The 23,215-nt window shown below is 32.4% G+C and overlaps 2 protein-coding genes across 3 annotated transcripts in view; one reads left to right on the top strand and one right to left on the bottom strand.

Annotated features, from left to right (window-relative positions):
* Window positions 1-422: 422 nt before the first annotated feature.
* On the bottom strand, window positions 423-7,331 carry LOC111052348 (putative odorant receptor 19b). Of its 2 annotated transcripts, XM_039439574.1 has the most exons (5): window positions 5,409-7,331; window positions 4,513-4,609; window positions 3,417-3,518; window positions 2,173-2,328; window positions 423-702 (listed from the first exon to the last, which is right to left on the bottom strand). In XM_039439574.1, exons 1-5 carry the CDS (start codon window positions 5,642-5,644, stop codon window positions 649-651), a joined length of 645 nt encoding a protein of 214 aa, XP_039295508.1. In that variant the 5' UTR covers window positions 5,645-7,331; the 3' UTR covers window positions 423-648. The 2 variants fall into 2 exon arrangements, with proteins under 2 accessions (XP_039295508.1, XP_039295509.1); XM_039439575.1 differs by lacking the exon at window positions 2,173-2,328 and having other exon boundaries at window positions 500-702.
* Window positions 7,332-12,631: 5,300 nt separating this feature from the next.
* The window catches only part of LOC111052355 (NAD(P) transhydrogenase, mitochondrial), a 42,741-nt gene continuing 32,157 nt past the window's right edge, over window positions 12,632-23,215 (top strand). The window contains 6 exon segments of the mRNA XM_039439576.1: window positions 12,632-13,008; window positions 13,494-13,688; window positions 17,813-17,967; window positions 19,486-19,626; window positions 21,159-21,281; window positions 22,243-22,430. Coding sequence (XP_039295510.1) covers window positions 13,501-13,688; window positions 17,813-17,967; window positions 19,486-19,626; window positions 21,159-21,281; window positions 22,243-22,430 — 795 coding nt within the window. The 5' untranslated portion in view covers window positions 12,632-13,008; window positions 13,494-13,500.

Genomic DNA, 23,215 nt, shown 5'->3' on the forward strand with positions numbered 1-23,215 from the left:
GTACTAGGAATTTTGTATAATATATATATTTAAATGACGATTGACCATACATGTTGTTAAATGTCTTATGTCAATAAAGAAATTTCTATTTCTATACAGTACAAAAACAAGAACAAAAGCATTCAATAAACAATCTAAAAATGAACAAGCATGAAATTCAACTGCTAAATTAATAGAATTTGCAAATGAATAATCTCACAATTTATTATATAGTAGGCCTACCTATCTGTTATTAATTTTATTGATTTCAACGAATGCTGACAGTGACAATAAAGTTTGTATAACACAATAAGTATATAGGTAACACAGTTTAATCCAACCTTCTAAGAGCCAAGTATATACTAGTCTGATTTTATCAAGAGTAGACTAAAAGCAATGAATAAAAAATACCGTACCTAAGGTAAAAAATTTACTAAAACCCTTCATGTTCTTGAATGTGAAATGTTTATTTTACATCAAAATTTATTTATAAATTTGCACCGTGACTTATGGTTTTCTTTATTCTCATAATGCTTCATTACAAAACTTTAACTCAAAAATTAGGCTAAATTTATATTGTAAAAATAAATGAATTTCCGTTCAATTTGGTATTATACTGATTACTCCAATCTTTTATTCACACCAAAAATAAGTTCAAAATGTAGTTTTTCATGTAGAAATCTTGTTCAGCAAACTAAAATAGGAGTAGGCACCTCTAATCACCTGAAATCAGAAGAAATTTATTACAAATTCTTGAATAACTATACTGTGGTTTGGAAATCATTAAAAAAACAACTTTGATAGTAACAATATGGGTCAACAGTTTTTCTCATCAATTTTATTCAAGTGAATTTGTCATCAGCACAAATCAATTTATCGTTGGAGATTATCAAAGTAAGAATCACTTGTAATTATCATCACTCCTAATAAATAATGCTTCCTATTCAGCCAATGTTGACAGTTTTAAGTGAATCTCATAATAGAATTCGAAAGATAGTAAGCATGTTGAGAATCTATAAAATATGTATTTGAATTATACATTTATTGTATGTTCTAAATGAATAAATATCTTTATTGTCACAGAATGTTTACACATTATAGACAACGTCATGATTGGTAATTTATTCTAGTTTCTTGGTAATTCTAAATTCAAAAATGAGCCTGCAACAACAAGCACACAAAGTCAATTTTACAAAGTTCAATACATCCATCACACTCTAAATTATAGGTATCAATTATCTTTCCCAATCACTTATCAACTACTTATATATCATTTATCATATTAATTTACCTACATTTTCCAGTTTATAGAAAAATAGTCGGCTATTTTATATGGGGTTTCTCCTATTAAAGCTTCCTTTACTTTCAACTTAAAAGCACTTTTACATGAAGATCTTATAGTGGCAGGCAATAATTATAAAGTTTAAATAGCTTATCTTGGACTTTGACACCTATAAATTTGGAAGAAAAATAGCACAAGCACCACCTTATTATTTTATCTTTCAATGTTATCACATATTACTGTTATTTCCATTGTAAATGAATAAATGGGATGAAAAATTTGAAATGATTGCAGAGAAATTTTTACAAATCCTACATATTGAGATTGACGACTTGTTAATAATAATGCAGATAGAGAAGTGGTTATTGGAGTGGATATTGCTGGGGATGAACACACTACAATAATTAAATAAAAATACTAAGAAATTGTCAAAAACCACAGATTTATTGATACTTAGAAAGACCGGTTTCGGTTGTTACACCATTGTCAATCTCTAATAAACTCTCAGTTCAATTTTCCGTTCTCTTCAGATCAGTTTCTCTTGATTAGTTCAATCAGTTTATCAGAGATTGACAATGGTGTAACAACCGAAACCGGTCTTTCTAAGTATCAATAAATCTGCGGTTTTTGACAATTTCTTAGTATTTTTATTTTATATGAATAATTACCACAATATCAACTTCTCAACTATACAAAAAGTGAAAAAACACTTCAATAACATGGAATGAAATATGAAACAAATGAATTTCCTGTAATACGGTGCCAATCACTACCCCCATGCTTTAAGCACGCACTTGATAATTTGGAATCATGGAATGTTGTAAGAGATAAATTGCTTTTCAAATTATAATTGAGATCAGTGTATCTAAGATTATATGCTCCAAGGAATCTTGAATAGTTCTAGAACCTACCACGGTGACATTATTCCTGTTGAGTGTGAACAAATTGAGGAGACCCAATTTTGGCAAATTGTGATTTCTTATCATTAGAATTTGAAGTACTTTTGTAAACCAAACTGGTTTCCCAATCCAGTTGCATTCGTATAATGCTAGTCTTAGCTGCTCTCCCTGTCAAAATACAATGGTTTTAGAAAAAGATAATATTTCATAGCATCGCGTATTAAAAACATTTATCATAATAGCCCTATGACAGTTTGAAATCGATTTGAGAACATTGATTTTAGAGAACATTTCATTTATTTCATAATCATTTTATTGCTGCATAGTCTATTAAAAACATAGACTAGGTAGATGATAACATTAAATTTATTGAAGACGTAGCTTACAAAACATCCCATTTAGAATGATTATACACCATATTATTTACTGATTCTCAACATTCATTTATTGAACCTCTATTGAAAACATAGTTCATATATGACAGTTGAAAATAGGATGTAATATTCAAAATCCATTGATTATCATCCATCAACAGAATATTGCTTCATTTGTACTGCTGTTTTTAGATTAAAAAATGTATTTCTTATTTTTAGAACTCGTGGCTGGAGCTCAAGGCTTTTTTCAGTCAAGCCAAAAACTATTGTATTATTGTATTTTAATATGAACAAGAATAAATTTCAAGTTTTCAAGTTTAAAAAAAATCAGAAGAACTCCTGTAAAACAAACGGTTTCCTCTACCCAGTCACGTTCTTACAAAGCTTATCTTAGCTAATAATAGGCTAATGCTCATCATAGCTAATAAACTAGCTATATCCCTGTAAAAAATTTAATAGGCCAATTTGAAGGTCTTTCATTTCATATACAAAAAAGCTATAAAATTCCGCTGTTTTAGACAAAAATTGATTGTAATGGTATGTCACTAAAATGGAAAAATTATCTTTATTACTGTATTTAATTGTTTATTTCCAACATATTTGTTTTATTGATGTCACGTTATCTATTTTGCATTTATACTCATGCTTTTATTATTCATGTTGTGATCATCTACGGTATTTTTGAATATAATTCATATGAGTTCAATTGAACACATCAGCAACACTTTACCAATAGGGAAATAAATTTGAAAAATTGGAAAAGATTGTATTTTAGTTGTTTACACGACTTATAAATACTTACAGTATTGTATTTAGTATTTCCTTGTGTAAATTATAAAGAAATTAAATAGATAAATAGATAAAATAATAAAAAATACTTACCTCATCCTGTAATCTTTGACCGCTCTCACTAAAAATAAATTCAACCAGTACCAGAGTGATCAGCATTATACCATACTTGATTTTCAGTATGAATCCACCTTTCTGTAAAGTAAAAAATTTGACTTCTGTTAGTGATAATATAATTAAAAATAATGATATAACATAATAATAAAAACAATATAAAACATGTAGTAGGCTACCCTTTTTATTCAAAACTTTTGAACATTTCAACATAATAGTATTTTTTTAACCAACATTATTGTAGCTGAAAAACTCCAATTGGAAAGTAAACATTTTAATAAAAAATTCACTAAAGTGAGTGTAATTTTCACTACTAGTAGTGCACTTTTTTAATTTATAGTCACTGGAAAAAGAAGCAGAACTTGATATTCAAATTTCTCTGTTGTTGTTAAGGTAATGTTTGTGGTAAATATATGATAAATCCATATTAAATTAGAGCAACTAGATATTTTCAAAATCACATTTGGTTTTGACATTGTCAATTTGTTGCTATTTAATATGGTACCTGATATTTTATTGCTATCAACTGTAGTTGGAAGTGGAAAGCACTTATAGAATATTCATTACAATAAAATTATTCAATTCTTGCACTTGTGAAGAGCAATATTAAAATATCATTGAATTGTCTGTTTTCGTTGGGCTACTCTTGAATGGAGATAAAAATAAACAGTTTTTTTTAAAAGACTAATTAGATTTCTATAATATAATTGAACTTTCAATCTACTGATATTGATTGATTGATTCATACAATAAGTACATCATAAAAATGATAGGGAGAGAGAAAATAAGGTAACCTTGTGCTATTCCTCTCCCAAATTTAGATAAGGTTAGACATAGTCCGAAATAAGTTAAGTCTTGTAGTTGTTCACTTCACAAAACAAGCTTACAAACACAAGTGAAATGTAAGCACTATACTTCCATTACCTACATTTTCCATTTTGTGAACCAAGATTATTCTAAGTTGTAGCCTAATGTTTTGTGTTGAGTTGAATTGTAACTTTAGTATCACTTGTAACAAAAAATGAAGGATCGACTATTGAATAGGCTGACAGTTCATGAACTTCAATAAACTCACCATGAAGATGAAAATTGCAAACACTATTTGCAAACAAATGTAGGAGTTTGCGTAGAATATTCGAAAATCGCAGCCTTGGTTCAGTTCTCTCACTTTCCTGTTTGGAAAATTGAGAAATAAGTTATTGAAATGGGTTGATGTATTATTTGTATTCATCAATTCAAATTGACATGTTTGGAACAACACATCAGGAATTAAAAACAAATAATTAGAATCATTTGAACTCATAAAGAAATCTACATACACAAATAGAAATCTATCTACATCTATTTCATCAAAATTGAAACTGCTTTTTTGATATAAGAAATGATAAAACCACTCAGAAGAAAATAAAATTTATCAGATATAGCCTGATAAAGTTCAAGTATTCCTGTACAGTATCAAAGATATTCACTTATTTGGTTTGTATAGTTGAATAAACAATTTATATTTAATTTTATAAGACACAATCATCCCATTTTAGCAGTGTGAAATTAAATTGAAATATTCGACTTCATATTTGCTTATTGGAAAACCCCCTACAGTAAATCAGCATGATTTATTATAGTGAACTATGATTGAAATATATTATGGAAAAATAAATTGGTTCAAGAATGTTTGAATTGTGGGAGAAGAATAGAAAAAATTGCATTCTTGTTTGAAAATCTCTTTCAATTCTTATACGATTGATATAAAAATAGAACCTACATGTGCGATAGTGATAGAAGTTTTTAAATGTGACAATCTTGAGGATAAGGTAAGTGTCTTCAAGTAATGGATGTGAATTGATAGATTCAAAGTAAAGTATGATAGTTTTTTATTTGAATTTGTAGGTTTTGTGACAGATTCCAAAATTGATAGATCCATAGATTTTTACATATTTTCTCTGATAGGCCTACATGGTAACTTCAACTAACCTGAATATAGTCTGATGATGAATGACAAGTTCTCTGACTGCTAAACGCAGTCTCGCCTCACTCTCTATCTGTACTGTATTTAGCACACTCTCAAACTCCCCTTCAATTTCCTGAGCATTCAAATGAAACAGCCTCATCTCCACCAATAGATTATTTATAGACAACAACTGCATTACATGTCCGCTTATAGAGAGTACAGTTGCGTAGTAAATATAAAACAACTCCACCAAATTCATCAGAATATACTCAAATAAACTGGAGATGTTTAGAGTGAGAGAGAATGGTGAATAGATAAGGAAAGGGAGAGGAAGGTTCTCGATGGATTTGAGGTGAAGGAAGTAGGAGATGATACCGGATAAAGGGATGAAAGTAAAACTGATGAAAAAATATTTGACGATATTTGCAGTGGCTCTGGCTTGGTTGTTCCCTTCCAGGGTGATTTCTTTTACAAGTTTTTGTTTCTTCTTCAAAAATTGTCACTTTTCAAGAACGTACTGTTCATATTATTTGCATTCATTATTATTTCAGATGACAAACCTCTTCTTGAGTTCGTCTCCTCCAAAATATCTTGTTTTTCATCAAAAGCTCTTCTAATTTTAGTATCAAAACTGCTATCATAATCAGACGTTCTTGATCTGTCTAAACTGTTGAAAAATACAGGATTCTTCCCTTTCACATCAAAATTATCCCTCGATTTTGCATCAATATTCTCATTTCTCCCACTAATATCAACATTTTTCTCTTCAAAAAAGGTTGTACCTTTATGAATTCCCATATTTTCATCATCACCCTTGCCTTCTCCAATGCTTTCCCCATTATACAAATTCTTCACGTTCCTATTAGCAATATTTTCTTTCATAAACAGTTCTCTACCATATAAATAATATCCTCTTAGTTTGGTATCAATATCGTTTCCATTTCTACTGATTTTTATAGTTGATTTGTGATTTTCTGAAGTAGTTTTTCCAAAAATTCCCAGTTTTTCTTGAATCATATCTTCTCCACTACTTGAACCAGTATTTTTGTGTTCTTTTGAAGCATTTTCCCCAACAATTCTTAATTCTTCTTCACCCTCATTCTCTTCACTAACTAATCCAATATTTTTGTGTTCTTTCAATATACTTTCTTCAACAATTCTCCCTTTTTCTTGGACTATTTTCCCTTCTCCAGTTGGATATACTTTATTGTATTCTTTCAAGGCACTCCCTTCAACATTCTCTAATTTGTTATCACAAATATTACTTTTTTCAACCATCCTACTTCTTCACCATGAATATCTTCTCCCGTGTGTTCTCTACCACATAAATCTCCCACCATTCTTGACCCAATACTGTACAATTTGCACTTGGAGTTTGCCAAGTTGACCAATGTGCGCAGTTTATCTGACAATAGGTACACATCAATTGTCATGCATAGAAGTCCTAGTGAAAATAGCACATTATCAACTCCTGAGACTCTAGAGTCGAAGCTCCACTGTTGCCAGTTTGTGCAGACTGCTAGAGCCGGTTGAAGAGCGATGGAGAGCATTGCTGCGTAGATCAAGGTACCTCTAGCGGTCACTGGTTCTTGGGGATGGTGTCTTAGAAAGGATAGATGTTTGAAGATTGTTTTGACTATATTATGGTCCTGGTTTTTGTCGTCCTGTAAGAAATGAGACAAATATATATCTTATAATCTTCACTTTATAGTGAATAAATTTACTGAAATTATTGAAACACAAATAAATTTACAAAAATATTATTATAAGTTGTTATATAATAAAGGGTATCAGTTACTGTTGCTGGTGAGATATAGTGATATTTATACATATAGGCCTAACTATAGCTTACCCGGCGAACTTCGTACCGCCAAAATGTCAATGTATCTCATGTCACACTTGACTTTATTTGGTGAATCAAGAAATTTATTTATTTACAATCAATATTTTCATTTACATCTCAATACGGACTTCCAATGTGCTTAAAACTACCGTTTCAATACCAGTAAACAATTTTATCACAGAGTGATGTGTTTATTACAGCTAATAAGTTTAGATGCTAAATCACTACATGATCTTGAATCATGATAATCTTCCCGTTCTACGTTAGCCGCTCGGCCGACAATTTCGAAAACATAAGTCTGTAAAATGGATTAATATATAACTAGTAGTTCTGTGAACAGAAGACCTCACGCATAATTCTCATCCACAAGTACCTGATTGAAACTATAGACCTTATGGAAATACAGCTATAGACTGCTGGCTTCTCCACACATCTGTGTAATCACTTGTCAGCTGATTTATGATGAATAATTCTATAGTCTGATTTTTACTCCAATATTGGCGTATGAAGGAGGCTCTTTTTTCCTTTTATAATATTATTATCCTTGAAATGTAAAATTTCCAAAACAACTTGTATATACGTCGACGCGCAATTAAAAAAGAAACATACCTGTCAAATTTCATGACAATCTATTACCGCGTAAATGCGCAACATATAAACATTTGAACATTCAAATATTTAAACATTAAGAGAAATGCGAAACCATCGACTTGAATCTTAAACCTCACTCCGCTCGGTGAATAAACGGTAGTTTTAAGCACATAGGAAGTCCGTATTGAGATACATTAAGTGTGACTTGAGATACATTGACTTTTTGGCGGTACGAAGTTCGCCGGGTAAGCTAGTGTTGTTATAAAATAAAGGGTATCAGATACTGGTGTTGGTGAGATGTAGTGATATTTATACATAATGAAACACGAGGATTTTGACTAAATGTTCTTTGACAGGTGTTAAAACATGTATGTAATTGTTTAATAAATGCGTGATATTACTAGACAACATCCCAGTATTTCATTCAATAGAGGTAGGCCTACTTGATATTTTTTACTTTGTTTCAAATTTTTAATCTTCTACATCCAATCCAATTTAATATTACATTTTCATATGTGAATGAATGAAAGTGAATAAATAAATTCACCCACACATTATGATGTAAATTTATTGAAATAATTTAATGCTATATTATTTGTATCTTTAAAAAACACATGCATAGACAATACTTTTATAGATATAACGTTTTGTCCAATGTATTCTAGGTACAGTACGGTACCGTACTACTTTGGTTTTGTCATAGAGATAATTCTCTATGACAAATCAAATCATCGTTTATTGTCATAAACATACAATTTGTTGAGACAATCGTAATTATTCATTAAAAATAGTCACTTGTATAATGAGGTCCACGTTATAATGACAGTATTCGATCAACATTGGTTTTGCTATCCTTGTCTATCATTCGACAAAGCCGGTGGTACTATCCTTTTCTAGGTCCACAGCGATGCCAATTATGTTTTTGACAGTGTAGAAATATTAATTAATGAAGAGAATCGGTGTCGCTATTCTTCTATCTTTATCCACCGCCAGTATAACGTGGACCTCACTATAGCATAGAGAAGAGATAGCATAAGAAGAAATCACATGTTTTGGGGTGTTTATGTTCTAAATTTCACTATTAAATGAAGTTTATAGTCCTAGTAGTTCTTTTTTTAAAGCTATGTGACGCTGGTACACCCTAATCTGTGTCATTAGTCATTTTCGACAGTAATCAGTTTTAAATTTTTTAACATGAACAAGTTATACCATGGGATATCTTCTTATGCTATCTTTCCTCTATGGTATTGTATAGGAGAAGCTAGAAAAGGTTTAGTAACTTTTTATGTAGTTCCAAAACGAAAACATAAATTATTTTAGTTGATGGAACGTCAATGGCATTGATAAATCCTAGGAGAATATGAATAATAAGGTGTAGCCTATACTACCATAGAGAAACAAAAACGTAAATAGATAACCCATATTGTTATAAAGCTATTCCTCAATCCATAATTAATTACTCAATTCATTGACTTTAAGGTTTTTAGCAGCATAAGAAGCTACTACGTAGTATCATAGAGAAACAATAGCATATAAGTAGATATCCCATGGTATAGGGCGTTTATGTCGCAACTTTTACTGTTATCTCAAGCCGATTACTGTTGATTATTGTCAAATTTTACTGTTTTGTTGGTGTGAGAGTGTATGAACAGCACATTCTGAGAAACTTACAGTGTCACACAGCTTCACGGGAAAGAATTACATGAACTAGCCGCTTGAGATAACAGTAAAAGTTGCGACATAAACGCCATATACCATGGGATATCTACTTATGCTATTGTTTCTCTATAATACTACGTAGTAGCTTCTTATGCTGCTAGAAACCTAAAAGTCATTGAATTGAGTAATTAATTATGGGTTGAGGAATAGCTTTATAACAATATCAGAACAGATTTGAGAAAAATATTATTTAGTTGAATCATTATGTAGTATCTTCGATTTAATGTGAGATTGTGAGATGTTTTAATTACTTAAAATTGAGCCCTGAAGATATTGAACAGTAAAACTGGTTTCAGCTCATATTTTGTATAATTTTGGGAAAAATGTGTGTTGTGATGTGATTAGAGTTGATGTAAGACTTGGTAAATTACTCAAATTTGTATACAATGAAAATATTTTCAGTGCTACCGGTAGTTAGAATTAAAATCTCACCTCCACCTCTCCTTCCATTGTTATAAGTCCAACTAACTTGTGAAACAAGAACTTTCTATCAAGGTATTTTTTTTTTCAATATTTGTGATAATTCAAAATATTCACGCCCGGAAGAAAGAATCTCAAAAGTTGGTTGAACTTTGAAATAAAAACTTCCTTGCAAAAAAGTTGCAACGTTTTTACTCCTTATCAGAAATTTTCGAATATATTATCTCAAATCCTTCAAATATTTTGTGGTTATTGTCTCTCAGAATATCTTTCGTCAATCCTTATCAGTTCAGAATCGAATCAAAAGTGCTTGGACTTCAGAATTATACTTCTGCTCAAACTGCCAATCCCAACTCTTTTATCAAAAAAAGGCGATTCTACCTTTTATAAAGAACCCAAGTAGCAATGCAGTGATAAATACGTAGTGCGAAAGATTACAAGGTATAATTTGGCCGTGGATTGTATATCTCATTTTCACTTATTAAAGCCTTATTATTACCCTACTTGAAGAAGCTACTCCTTAGAGGAAATCACCTAATTTTAAGGGAAAAGCAGGGTAATTTCATCCCTGAATAGACAGGGAAAAGATTGAATACAATTAATTTGGAGGATGAATCACAATAATTACTAGTTTCTAGTGTAATTGCTGTGATTATTACATCGTAATTATCGATGGGATAATCTTCATTCTGGAAGATTATTTTTTATTCTTGGATTTTTCCCTGATTGCGATTATGATCATTACTAGTATAATCAGTACCGTACTGAAGATGGAGTAGCTTTCTGCTGTTTCTTCCTCTCTCCCTCTAGATTATTTGAGAGAAAGAACCAGATATAGTGAAGCTGTGTTATTGCAACAGCTATTTATATTGTGCAGGTACTGTGTAGGCTATTAGCTTTAAAATGATTGTCATAGATAGCTTTTCATTGAAATAATAAAACAAGAAAGTACCTGAGCTCCATTCTCAATTTTTATAGACCATCTTTATAAAGACTACCTATATATTATATCCGAATTATATTGAATACTTTAGTACCTATACAATGAGATTATGATGTATAATTTGGCTCAGTATATAGTTGGATGATTTATTTGAGTTCCAGTAGCAAACCTACTGATTTTTCTAGTTACTGGCGCTGTAAAGGCAGGTAACTAGAAGCATGTAGCTTGAACATTATGGACACCGAACTACTTGAACATATATTATAATATAAGGTTTCAAGTAAGCTGAAATGCTCACTCGACACAAGCTTTCCAGTAATCGAGATCTTGATAAGTTATTATTAAATAGTTGATATATCATAGATCTTGCTATCTTGTTTTTTGATTGTGTAAAGAAGTTGAGACCTTCTTCATTTCTTCCCTAACTAAGAGATAAATTTTGATCCAAATGCATGATAGTCAGCAATTACTGTGTAGGTCTATTGATATTCTGTTTGAACTGGAAGGTTTTCTTATAAAATATATAACGACAACAATAATGCATGAAATCGTTATTTTTCATTTTACAAATTGAATGACACTTCACGGGCAACAATAAAAGGTATAATTATGTTGGCTTCATAGTTGCGGTTTTAATTTTAACATTGAGTATAAACTTATCTAGGACTATGAATAAAAATCATAAATCTAAGTACCGGTACGGTACTCTTTTGAAATTGTTCAATCACGACACTTTTCGGCTATATATAATGCCATTATCAAGTCGACTTCTGGGACTTAATAAATGAGTTTTCCTCATTAATATTTTTGTAATTTTTCATTTAATTTTCCTTCCAAATTGACTTTTATTGTATCTTTTGGAATCTTCGAGTTATCAATGGAAGCGGTTTAAGAAGAAATGATTACTCCTACATTTGAACAATATCGTAGTTACTATTTAAAATGTTTTGCTGCTTTTTGATGACACAATCCAGCTCACTTTTTCTGCTATCAAAAAGAACGACTAGCAGCAGATTTATCGTTCTTTTTAATAGCAAAAAAATGATTTAATAATGAGCAGTTCGTGATGGAAAACAACATTGAAGAATTACAATCCAACTGATTATTGTAAGTTGGTTTCTTATTATCATTCCAATTATTCACAAGATTATTATTTATTGTCAGAGACATTCAAACATAATACTAGTCAGGTACCTTCAGGTAAATCATCAGGTACCTTATATAAGAACAAAAAATATCTTAAAACAATTTAATTACAGTACAGGTTTCAAAGATTAAAAGATCAGGTTTCAAAGTTACTGCTGTTTGAAATCATCAATGAGATTATATCTTAATGATTAAGAAACTCTAAGTATTAGATATTCTCTTATGAGTATAATATTCTCTTATTTTCATTATTCTCATACTGTCATAATAATATTTATTTATTCAACACATTATAAAGTTTTAAACTTTACTGTGTAGCGATATTTCAAAACTTTCCAGTATAGATATTCAAACTATACATTTGATATAATTAAATATATTTATGTAAGCATATACTCTCGAATATTGCTTCAAACACTGTATTTCTTGTAAAAATGTAAGGATCAAATTTTAAAATATAAATCCTACCATTTGAAACTACCGCTAAAAATAATTCAAGCTTGTAGCATAGAGAACTTTTGTGGGAAAAATTTCAGCGCAGGGAATAAGTTTGTAGGAGTGGTACTATTGAAGGCTTCAGCGGTTTGTCATTCTGTCACTTTTCTAGTTTGTCTCTCTTTCTTGCTTTTATTTACATCCCATTGTATCGCTTTTATCCTGAGACTATGTACCAAACTATTCTAAATAGATATCTGTAGATCTTCATTTCAAACAGTTGTGATTTCAGTAGACGAGACATAGGGTTCAAAGATCTAAAAATGAGATGACGCTTTCAAATAGTAGCGTAGTGAATGTTTAGTTATCCAAGAATATTTATAGTTTAGTTGAATTTCAACTTCTTGTAGTGATTAGAAATCAGTAAACTTGTTTTATTGCTTCAAGTTTTAATTATATAACATGCTAGCTTATTTAGAGTGATTAAAATCAATTTATAACAACTTTCTTCGTCGATCAAACAGTGGTAAGTTGAGTTAAATACTGTAACTTATTGTATTATTGTTCATCTTTTATCAATATTGAATTGTCTGCTCAATTGTTATCGAAGTATTACAATACTGTAATCGAAAATTACAATTTTTATCTGCTATAGGTTCCATAATTTATCCTAATTAAATTTAATAATTGAAACTATTCAACAATGAAAACACTTTGCAAAAGTTTGGTTATGTTAGCCTACCGGTGTGTTTTTGTTTACTGTTAAAAATTAATTTGGAATGCAGGAAAATCAGTTAGATTATCGTGGGGTAGAATATTATAATACTTAACCCTACCCCACGTTTACTTTCAAAAAAGTTATGTACTGTTGTCTCTCTAAAATGTTTGCATTCCTTGAACTTGATAATATGAATAAATTCTCATAAATAAACCGAAATCTCAATTATTCTTAAAGTTTACAGCCCCACGCATTAATTTGCAATATTTATTCCCTCATTTATTTTGTTTCAGTCTCAAAATGAATCGTCTCTCAGATCTTTTCACCAACAAAAGTGCATTTCGAGTAGTAAAATGCTGCAAAGTCAACTTTTCTGTGAGCAGAATTGTTTTCAAGCAAGCAGCAAAAGATGCCAAGTTAGTGAGCGGCAGACCTTATAACAAACTGACTATTGGTGTTCCGAAAGAAGTCTGGGAAAATGAGAAGAGGTTTGTCTATTTTGAGTTGTTTCTCAAATTTTCAAGAATTTTACAATTTTTTTACAATGATGCTTCACATTATGAGTTAACTGATGCTTTGGATGTGTCTGGTTCATCTAATACTGTACAATACTATATTATTGTACTATAGTGAGGTCCACGTTATAATGACAGTATTTGATCAACTTTGGTTTTGCTATCCTTGTCTATCATTTGACAAAGCCGGTGGTACTATCCTTTTCTAGGTCCACAACGATGCCAATTATGTTTTTAACAGTGTAGAAATATAATTAATTAATACAGAGAATCGGCATCGCTATAATTCTTTTATCTTTATCGACTGCCATTATAACGTGGACCTCACTATATATAGGGTAATCTACTACAGTTCACAAACACAATCTCCAATATGTAGCCTAATTTATGGAGAAGAAGAATAAGAAGTAGAAGGAAAAGAAGACAGGAGAAGAAGAAGAAGAAGAAGTAGAAGGAAAAGAAGACAGGAGGAGAAGAAAAAGAAGATGATAGAAGAAGAAGAAGAAAACAGGAAAAGAATAAGAAGTAAAAGAAGAAGATTCACTTTAAACTGTAAGAATTGGTTGAATGTGAAGTGTTGATGCTATTCTATGAGAAATGCTGACAGTTTAAAGTGAATCTCACTTCATAGCTGTTATTCAACAATAGAAGCGAATACTGATAACACAGCTGTTATATAATTCTGAAATAATTGAAGATAGGCTAGTTTAATTTAGAGAGATTCTTGTCAATTTGTCAGCATTAGATGGGTGAGCAGCATTGTTGTTATTCAAGAGGATTTCTGAAGTGTGTTGTGAGTGTCACTTTATCTTTTATTAATTTTGTCACATATTATGTCTTCTCATATCTTATATCTTCCCAATACATTACATCTTGAGTCTGTGTTAACAATGAAAATTAATACTTTTCTTATCATGTAAATTGGCAAATTTGACTCTACTGCTATCAAAACTATTTCAGAGTTTGTTCTCTTATAAATTAGACACACATTATTTTTTAACCACAGTGAAGTTCACTTCTAACAGGCAACCTTTCTCTTATAGCCTATTTAACATCAACGTTTTTATTCAACCTATGCCGACAGTTGGAAACTGAATCTTGCCTATCATATAATTATAATAATATCAAGTGACTTGGCTGGCTCAGGTCAATTGTCAGAGTTTTCAGGTCGCAACTGATTAATTTCAGGGCCTCTCACATGACCTAACAACTGTTTTGAGCTGCCGGGACCGCCGGTTTAACGTGTCCATCCGAAACATCATAAATTAGTAATAGTTTGTAAATTGTCGAATGAACAATTATTGTTCTGAATTGAAGAAATTGTCATCTTCATCTTCATTATCATCTTCATCTTCATTATCATCTTCATCTTCATTATCATCATCATCATCTTCATCTTCATCATCTGAACTTCACTGAGCGCTTATCATTGGGTTAATTTGAAACGTTCACAATTAGATTTAATTTGAGTACCGGACGTCTTCTAAAGAGCACTTGCTCACTGTAGTTGGACTAGAAAGAATTTCGTCTAAATTTAGATTTTATTTACAACAGTGGATTGTGTTAATGAATGAAAGTGGGATTTTGTTGTTTTGCCAGTGAAAAATCTGTGATAATGAAGAGCTTGTAGAATAGAGCTCAATTATTATTATTATTATTATTATTATTATTATCATTAATCATCCACTGACCACCTATAGAAGGGGTATTCGGATTTGTCAATCAATATTATTCAGAAGAACAAAAAAAAAAAAAAAATCATTTAACTTACATAAAACATTACAAACTAATTATTTTGTACCTCATAATAGGTAAGGAATTCTTCAATTGAATATGCACATATATTCAGTAATTCATTTTTCATCAAGGCCCTGAATTTACGGCCTGTCGTTGCTTTAAGGCTGGCAGTTAATTTGTTATAGAGTCGAATCCCAGCACTTTTAACTCCTCTCTCATATAAAGTTGTTCTGTGGGTATCATCTCTTAAATCTTCACGATGTCTAGTTCCGTAACTGTGGAAACGTGCACCAGTTTTAAATTTGTCCTTATTTTGATCAATAAAACATAAAGCCTCTAGAATATACAAACTGGGAAGAGGGAGAATTCTCATCTGTTTGAAGTGTGGTCTACAGCTTGATCGTATTGTCTCTCCAACCATCACTCTTATTGCCCACTTCTGGATTCGAAAGATGTCTATTACTTGAGTTGAGTTTCCCCAGAAAATGATTCCGTAGGCCAGAAGAGAATGAAACATTGCAAAATAGACATCTTTGAGGGTTCTATTGTCTAATAATAATTTCAAATTTCTAAGAACAAACACCACAGAGCTCAACTTGTTTTTTAAAGATTCTATATGAGGTTTCCATGAGATTTCAGAATCCAATACAACTCCTAGAACTTTAATATCATTTACAGACTCCACATTGCTGTCTTCCACTCCCAAAGTTACTTCTCTAGCCGTTCTAAAAGGTAATTGCTTAGTCTTTCCATGATTCAATATCAGCATATTATTATTGATCTGATTCGATTTTAAGAAAGTTTTAAACAAGGAAGTAGATCTATTAGACCAATGGTCGCCAAACTTATGAGCCTGTGAGCTAGAATAGCATTTAGAAATCTTGTAGTGAGCTACCAAGGAATATCAGACTGAAGAAAGTACGGTACGCAAAATGAAATTTTCACACTTTTATTGCACTTTTTTACCTTTTCACAATTTTTAGACTTTTATACTTTCACAAGTATGAAAAAGTTGAATGTACATTTCAATGAGAGCAGTGGAACTCTTTTTGTTCATCAAGTATTTTCTTTATGTTTGGAGTGTACTTTGTAGCCGCCATTCTGATGCAGTTGTCCAAATGTTCATCAGTCAGACTGTTCCTATACCGATTTTTTATGAATTTCATACTTGAAAAGATGCTTCACACAAGTAAGTAGAGCTGAACATAGCTTTCAACCTCAATGGAACTTGAATAATATTTAGATATTTTTCTTTGGGGACTTGAGGCCAAATATTTCTAGTTGTAGAAAGTGATCTAAGAGACAGATCATTTTGGAAATCCACAAATTTCATTTCAACTGAAGCCTGATCTCCACCAAAATGTTTTACTACACAAACTGGAAAGTCTTCTGCATAGATATCTACAAAAGAGAGTTGATGAATTGTACCATATTTGATATGCTTATTAAATATTGAAATCGTTGATCAAACTTCTGTTCAAGTCTGAAAGAATTGTTACGTATTCTTGGTTATTGCTGCGGTGCTGTGTAGGATTTTTCTCGTCATTGATTTTCTTCAGACTGGGAAAGTGTTTATAATCAAACTGGACGACATTCTTTTGCACGAGCATTTCTGTGAGCTACCAAAAACTACCCCACGAGCTACCGGTAGCTCGCGATCGACTGTTTGGCGACCACTGTATTAGACTATAATGTACAGAATATTTAATTATGAACATGTTAATTTTCCCTTCTTTTCCACTCATTATTTACCATCAATTTCTGTTATTCTCCTTCTTCTTCTTCTCCTCCTCCTCCTCCTCCTTCCACTTGTACTCCTGCTCCTCCTCCTCCTCACACTTCTACTCCTCCTCCTCCTCCTCCTTTTCCTTCTCCTTCTCCTCCTCTTCCTTCTTCTTCTTCTTCTTCTTCTTCTTCTTCTTCTTCTTCTTCTTCTTCTTCTTCTTCTTCTTCTCCTTTTCCTTCCCCTTCTTCTTCTTCTTCCTCTCCTCTTTCGCCTATCTTCTTATTCCCCTTCTTCTTCTCCTTATCCTCGGTATTCCCCCTCTCCTCCTTCTTCATAATCATCATCTTCTTCTTCTTCTTCTTCTTCTTCTTCTTCTTCTCCTTCTCCTTTTCCTTCCCCTTCTTCTTCTTCTTCCTCTCCTCTTTCGCCTATCTTCTTATTCTCCTTCTTCTTCTCCTTATCCTCGGTATTCCCCCTCTCCTCCTTCTTCATAATCATCATCATCATCATCTTCTTCTTCTTCTTCTTCTTCTTCTTCTTCTTCTTCTTCTTCTTCTTCTTCTGTTATCTTTCAAAATTCTCTCCACTCTTCCACTTTGTCCCTTATTTTTAATCGTATTTTCTTGATTTACAGAGTTGCCATCACCCCTGCAGTAACCCAAACCCTCATCAAAAAAGGGTTCTCAGTAAATATCGAAGAGGGAGCCGGTTTAGCAGCAAAATTTCCCGATTCTGATTATAAATCAGCGGGAGCAACCCTTGTTGATAAGAAGAATGCGTTTTCAACAGGTAAAACATTCTACCTATTTCAATTTTACCTTGAATTTATATTTATTGTGAATATTAACTGTAGTCACTGATTATTCACTTTTCATAATCTTTATTTCATTCTATATTCTCTAATTTTAGGCTTACATACCCTATAGTCATGCATCATTAAATGATACTCACTGTACTCAGGTCCACGTTATAATGGCAGTGTTTGATTAGCAATGGTATTGCTATCCTTGTCTATCATTCAACAAATCGGATAGCGCTATCTCTTTCTCGCTTTGCTCTGTTGCCAGATTGTCTTTCAACAATGTAGAATTAATAATTAATTTACAAAATAATTCATCTTAATTGTGAAAATTCGTAATGAAATTATTGAAAAATATAATTTATTGATTAATAAAATATAATTGATTATTTTAACATGCGAGTAGTCGCGCCCGCAGCAAATTGCCGCACAATTGTAACTTTTGTATGTAGCTTTGGGAATTTTCGTTTTCCAAGGTTGGCAGCTCATGTAATCCTCGCTGTGACTGTCCTCTATACAATCTTGAACATTTTGAGTCCTTGAACAGTTTGAGGATGACAGAATGAACGTTGACTAATTCCAATATATAGGTATTATCTTCCCATTTTATTTTCCATCTTCTGATTTAAACTTTCATTATCTTTTTATTTTATCTACATGCCCAAAAATGAGTCAAATAAAGAAGGTATATTCATTCCATTCATGAGTAGATTATATGAGTAGAAATGATAAATTCTAACAATAAATTTGCAGTATGTATTTTTGGAATCTCCTCCATGTTTTATGTTATTATATACTATTAAATAGTATATAATAACATAAAACACGTTGAGAGAAAGATTTGAAATTAATAAATATTGAAAGAGCATTGTCAAAACCAACTGTTTATAGTGTAGGGAGCCATAAGGGTGAGTGTGAGCAAAATGCTCACGCGCGACCACTGACGTTCTGCGCAAGTCCGTGCGACTACTCGCGTGTTAAACGAGAATGAACCGTTAATATTTCATCAATAAATCTGTATCAGCTACCGTCTATAGAAAGAAGGCATTGACAAGACAGAGTATCGGCAACGTTTTTCTCCTATCTCTCTCCACTGCCATTATAACGTGGACCTCACTATAGTCACTTATTTACTTACTATTCATCATTATTATTTACTAGCAGATAACCCGTGCACCAAGCACACTAAGCTATGAGAACAGTCCACGATTGATAAATGAAGTAAATTGTATTAATAAATAACAATTCATATAAATCAATAATACTCGTTAAAATAACCGTTACTTACTTACTCCTTGGCGCTAAAGCTCATTCAGAGCCTTGACCTCCTTCAAAAAGCCTCTCCATTCGCCTTCATCCCCTGACACCCAGCTCCCTAATGTCGTCCTCCACATCCTCCAGCCAACGCTTTCTCGGACGTCCTCTCAGCCTTCTCCCTCCTGGGTTGTTTCTAAAGACCTTTTTTACAACTCTTTAAAATAACCTTTACCCTGTTGTTTTTGTCACAGATATTATTCTCAAAGTCAGGCAACCTCTTCAAAATGAAGTGGAACTCTTCCAACCGACCTCGACTCTTATATCGTTTCTATATCCTGGACAAAATAAGCCACTTATCGATTCGTTGGCTAGTAAGAAAATCAACTGTTTTGGTAAGTATAACATTCATTCTTCCATTTATAAACTTATTGATTCATCATTTATTTATTCATTCCTTCAAACATTATTCTCTTATTCATCCATTCATAGAAGCTCAAATCATTAAAATGATTGGGAGAGGGATAACATAACTCGATGAAACCAAAACTGTTTCTATTTCGGATTTTGATAACATTCCTATGTTATGTAATTATAGTCCAGTCACTATATACATTGGTGCATGCAATTTATATTGTAGTTCTGATTTTTTAATATATTATTTGGGTACATAAGAGAAGACCAGAACCAATTTCTTCATGCAAAATTTCCTTGTGCTAGAGTCAGGGGGGCCCAAAAATCTCGTATTTTCGGCTCATTTTCCAGTTTTCAGCTATTTCTGCCAAATCTCGTAATCGGACAGAAAAATTTGCTCTTGCCTTTTTTCTAGAATATGGAATTCTGAATAAAATGATATCATTCGGAATTCTCTATCTCCAATGAGTACTGAGTTATGATTTTTCAAAAATGAGTGAAATTTGAAGAGAAAATCAATTTTTGATGAATTTTAGATTTTGATCAACAATATCTTCCGATTGTTACCATTTAGATGTATAATTCAAAATCCCTCTAGGCGTAATTTTGTGCTCTACAATCTGAGATCAGGTAGAGCGCTCTATCTCATATAGATTTCCAGGTACACCTGACAACAATGCTGCTTGTATTGTGAAAAACACCTAATTTTCAGCTCAACCATCATCACTAACTACATAGTCTTCACATTGATATTTCGCACAACGGAATAAGTTCATAAGATTATGTTCTATGAGAATCACCCGTTAGATGCACTTCATTTCAGTATTTCCTAGTGGAGAGGCGCGCTTAAGGACACCTCAAGGATCAAAATTTCAAACACTTATAACTTCTGACACAATGCTCAGATTTCATCGTACTACATTTCATTCTTCTCGGCTCGTCAAGGCGGTCCAAAATCATGTATCATAAGTCAAATTCGGTCGAAAGTGTTGTAAGCTTGTAATATGATGCTAATAACAAAGACTTTTTAAGATTATAGTACGAAAATATGCAGTATATATTTATAATTATTATTATTAACTGAAAATCCCAATTAAATGCTGTAAATCACCCCGAAGACTTCTGCTACTGCAAATATTGACAACAGGGTAAACAGCTAGATGGAAATTCGTTGAGCGCTACTATACAAACATTATTTGTCAGCCCGGGAATCGAACCCAGTATCTCCTAATTGCTTACCCTTACACCAAACTGGCAATCTCTAGATAGCAGCGCTCATTTTATACGAAGCCATAGCGACTAGCCTGTCTACAGATGGAAATAAATTGAAAGTTGCATTAGTCCATATTATATATTTTATAACTCACATCTTTTAAAAGTGTTTGTTCCATTGTAAACTAACTTTTCAACCGTATTTGAATGTATTGTATTGTTATTTGATCGGCTAAACAATATTATATAGACCTTTTTCTGTTAAGTCTGTGAAATCTAAAAATTATTCTCTTCTTTACAGCAATGGATTGCATACCGCGAATAAGCAGAGCGCAAGTATTTGATGCACTGAGTTCTATGGCAAACGTCTTCGGGTACAGGGCTGTCATTGAAGCTGCTAATCATTTCCCAAGGTTCTTTGCAGGTAAACTTAGAGCTGAGACATTTCTTACTAAAATAATCAACATTATCTTGCATTCTACCAACTAACAACTGTCTACCAATGCTGACTGTTTGTAATGTTGGTCACTTACTATTATTTGTCCTTGTGATGTGATTCGTAATTTTTTTCATTTATTTTTTGGGTTGACATTTAGTGTGATGTTTCGATTAAGATGGCTAACAATTCCTTCAGAAATATCCACCCGGTTGCACAAAAGTCTGTTAACTTTCAATCTCAATTAAATACCTCGTGAACCAATCAGAGAATCCTTCTTTTCAAAAAACCTTATCTGAATGGTTCTCATGGCATTTAATAATTTATTTATTTATTCATATACAAATACAATCCAGGTAAAAACAACTGGCATTCGCTTAAAAATAATAATGATTAAAAATCAAGAGTCTTTTGTGCAACTAGACCGTAGCAATTGCTAAGTTTTATTCAATCGACCTTTATTGTCGCTTTGCATTGTATTGCTTGGTACGTGAATGTAACCTTTCGTTCACCTTTTTATTTCAAACTTGTGAATTGAAAACACTTTTGAAGTGGAAAGACTTATCTTTTAGCAGTGAGTGACGACGTTTCAATCTGTTATTGGTCATCTTCACACTGAAAAAACTGACTCTTACTCCAAGGTTACAATGGTATGGAGTGTAGGTGTTTTCATTTCATTTTTGTACTTTGTTTCAGGTGATAGTATTTCAGTTCCATTCCTTTATTACATCCTAGAAGTTGCATTCCTTTATTAAATCCTTCTATTCCTCTTTCATTTTGTTTCAGGTCAAATAAGAACGGTATTATTTCAATACTGTATTTCCATTTTTCTATTGAAGCTTTCTATTCCTTTCCTACTTTGTCTTAGGTCTGATAACAGTGGTATATTTCCAATACTGGAGTTCCATTTCACATCAAATCTTGCTTTCACATTTTTACCTTTTTTTAGGTCAGATAACAGCAGCCGGCAAGGTTCCCCCGGCCAAGATGCTTGTGATTGGTGGCGGAGTGGCGGGGTTGGCAGCCATAGGACAGGCGCGCAACATGGGTGCAGTGGTGAGGGCTTTCGATACCCGAGCAGCTGTCAAGGAGCAGGTCGAATCACTGGGGGCTGAGTTTCTCGAAATTAAGATCAAGGTTAGTCGAACAAAAATCTGTCAATAAATTTATAAATATCTTTCGTTAGAATGGGTATATTTATTTCTTCTACTTCATCTTCTTCACCTTCTCCCCTTTTTCTCCTCCTCCTCCTCCTCCTCCTCCTCCTCCTCCTCCTCCTCCTCCTCCTCATTTTCATCCTTTTTCACCTCCTCCTTCTCCTTTTTCTGCTTCTCCTCCTTTTCTCCCTTGACCTACTCATTTTTCTTCCTCTCCAGGTCTCTTTCCTCCTCCTTCTCATCCGTCTCTTCATATTCCTTCTTTCACTCCTTCTCCCCTCTACTTCTTCTCCACCTCCCACTCCTTCTCTTTGTTTCCCTTCACCTTCTCTACTTCTCCTTCTCCTTCTTTGTTGCACTCCATCTTCTTTCATTCTGTCATTATTTATCTTCCTCTTGTTCTCCTCTCCCCTATTAATTTCATTTGTTCTGTCTTTTTCATCTTCTTCTCTTAGTTTGTTATCAAATTCAACCTTTGCTTGTACCTTCTTCTCCTTCAATATACTCTTTCTTTATCTTCTCCTTCCCCTCTCACTCTCTTCAACCTGGTATTGTGTTAATGCAAACTAAACTCGGCAGTATTTGTTCTTAGAACCGTGAAGAAATTTCTGGATGCAGGAACGCTTAGAATTGTTTATTTTGCTGTGTTCCATTCTCTTCTTTCATACGGTGATATATTTTGGGGCAATTCAACTCATGCAATACATAAATTTAGGATTTAAAAGTGGGCAGTTAGAGTGATGGTGGGTGAATCTATTAGAGCAA

Source organism: Nilaparvata lugens, chromosome 13, assembly GCF_014356525.2.
Source record: "Nilaparvata lugens isolate BPH chromosome 13, ASM1435652v1, whole genome shotgun sequence".
NCBI lineage: Eukaryota > Metazoa > Arthropoda > Insecta > Hemiptera > Delphacidae > Nilaparvata > Nilaparvata lugens.